At 56.7% G+C, this 2088-nt stretch overlaps 1 protein-coding gene across 1 annotated transcript in view; it reads left to right on the top strand.

The window, feature by feature from the left end:
* The first annotated feature begins 706 nt into the window (after positions 1-706).
* The window catches only part of LOC113214960 (chondroadherin), a 4803-nt gene continuing 3421 nt past the window's right edge, over positions 707-2088 (top strand). The window contains exon 1 of the mRNA XM_052267027.1: positions 707-885. Coding sequence (XP_052122987.1) covers positions 730-885 — 156 coding nt within the window. The 5' untranslated portion in view covers positions 707-729. The remainder of the gene's footprint in view (positions 886-2088) is intronic.

Raw genomic sequence — 2088 nt, 5'->3', positions numbered from 1 at the left:
TCCTCTCGGTAGTGCATGTAGTATGCGAACGATCAGGAGTAGAATTATAAGTAGGATGCATTGCCTCCTCCAGCCTCATATTTCCACGATGACGCCGTTTGAAGATTATCTTTTTCGGACTCTTTTTTAAAAGCTCAAGTAGACCGTTGCTATGCTCCTCACAGCCCCCTTTGCCTGCCGGCGTTGTGGCCTCGTTTATAAGTGATACTAAAAACACGCGCAACCGCGCCGTGCTTCCGGTCGGAAGCGGCCGGAGACTTCCGGTCACTTAGCGGCACCTCGCCACACCATCCCCGTGTGCCTCCATGGATGGGGAGGGCGGAAGAGGCTCGGCCATACCGCGCCCCAAGCAGCACCTCGGCCGCCGAGTCCTCTCGGGCCCGCGGCCTCTTAAAAGTGGTTTCTATTACGGGCCTATTTCTCTTATAAGCAATTGAAACACCTTTTAAAAGTTATTCAAGGGCAAGGTAAAGAGTGGCTCTGCAAGGCCCCCTGTCACCGTATAAAAATGAAATGCTTGATCCGCTTGATCCTATTACGAATTTCTGAAAACGTATTATTACGGTTTAAACATCTGTGTACGTGAAAGCCCGTTTTTTTTTGTTTTTTTTTAGTTTTTTTTTGTTTTGTTTGATTTTTTGTTACAGATATCAAATTGTGTATTGTTTTGGAAACTTTCACCTCAATTTCGCCGCGTTTGTTCCCTCAGGTGCAGCGGCGTGGAGCGCGATGCCGGGGCTGGCCCTGCAGGCCCTGCTGCTGGCGGTGCAGGCCGTGGTGCCGGCCCTGGTGCTGGCGCTGGTGCTGGGCCCCGCCCTGCCTCGCGCCGCCGTCATCGACCAGGTCGTCTGCCCGGCCGAGTGCTTCTGCCTCTCCAAGAGCGAGGTGAGCTGCTGCTGGGGGCGCGAGCGCCTACGACCAAGCTGCGCGGCGCGACCACTGTCAGGGCGTGAACAAGGCGCGTATCACGCACACCCACACACACGCACACCCACACAGTAAGAAAGGGGGTAGGCAGGCAAGGGCTCGTTACGAATTTGCAGGGAGACATATTGAATGTCCCCCTCCACCGCCTCCCCTCCCCCTTCACCCGATGGGGGACTCTCTTTTGGCAAGCACCATTGCGCCTTTATCCCTCCATTTCTTGGCGGCCCCCGCCGGCCCCTCCGCCCGCCGTCGGTTCACCCTTTCAGCCATTTGTTCTCTCTCCACCTCTACATCTCAACTCAACGCCCGCCCCACCCGCCCCCCGCCCACCACGCTAGGCACGCCACTCGGGCCGATCTGTCTCCCAACACCCCTCTCCTCTCCTCCAACGCCCTCCGAGCTTTAAAAAGCATATTCGCATTTATTTTTTGAGGGCGGAGAGAGAGAAAGAGAGGGAAGGTTAATAGTGGCCCATAATTATTTGCCCGATCATCTGCGGGCCCACGCTCAGGCGCAAACGCGTCAGCTTCTCGGATTTCGAGTAGGACACATTCTCACGCATACATTTTCGCACAACGATGCAAGAAGATCGTCCCTTCCTGCTGAGCCGCGACGGTTGTGCCACACGGTCTGCAAAGCGAGATGAATGGCATGCTGGGGTCGGGCTGAGGAGGCGAGGGGACGTCCTCGCTCCATGGTCAAGTAAAAACTGAAACTGACCGCGGGTCGGAACTGACAGGACCTATGATCTCTCAAGCTGAGTCTCTAGCCGACAGACAACCGCCTGCCCTCTCTCCTCCCCCTTCTTTCCCCCCACAACAGCCCACAGCCCACAGCCCTCGGTTCCCCAACCCTTTCTCCCGCCCCCAGTCCCCAGCGACGACTGGTTAGGAAAACTAGGGGACGGATTCTGCTGCTAATTTGGATTACGGAAAAGGAAGTAGTTGTCAGTCCTAACGGGAGCACTGCCGGGCCGGAGGGTCCCCTGCCCTCCCAGGTCGCTGACGGCGGGGGTGCGGGTTTTGGGGCTGGCGGTGCAAGTCTAGGGCCGTGATTCAATTCCAAGGAGTCGGCGGGATCCTTAAGGATCCTTACCTTCGAGTAAGACGGGTCGGCTCCAGTCTCGGCGGTAATTTTGAATAAGTGGCGGCCGACGTGGTG

Source organism: Frankliniella occidentalis, unplaced genomic scaffold, assembly GCF_000697945.3.
Source record: "Frankliniella occidentalis isolate FOCC.00 unplaced genomic scaffold, Focc_3.1 Scaffold45, whole genome shotgun sequence".
NCBI classification, from domain to species: domain Eukaryota; kingdom Metazoa; phylum Arthropoda; class Insecta; order Thysanoptera; family Thripidae; genus Frankliniella; species Frankliniella occidentalis.
This window is presented reverse-complemented; position numbering and strand designations above follow the sequence as displayed.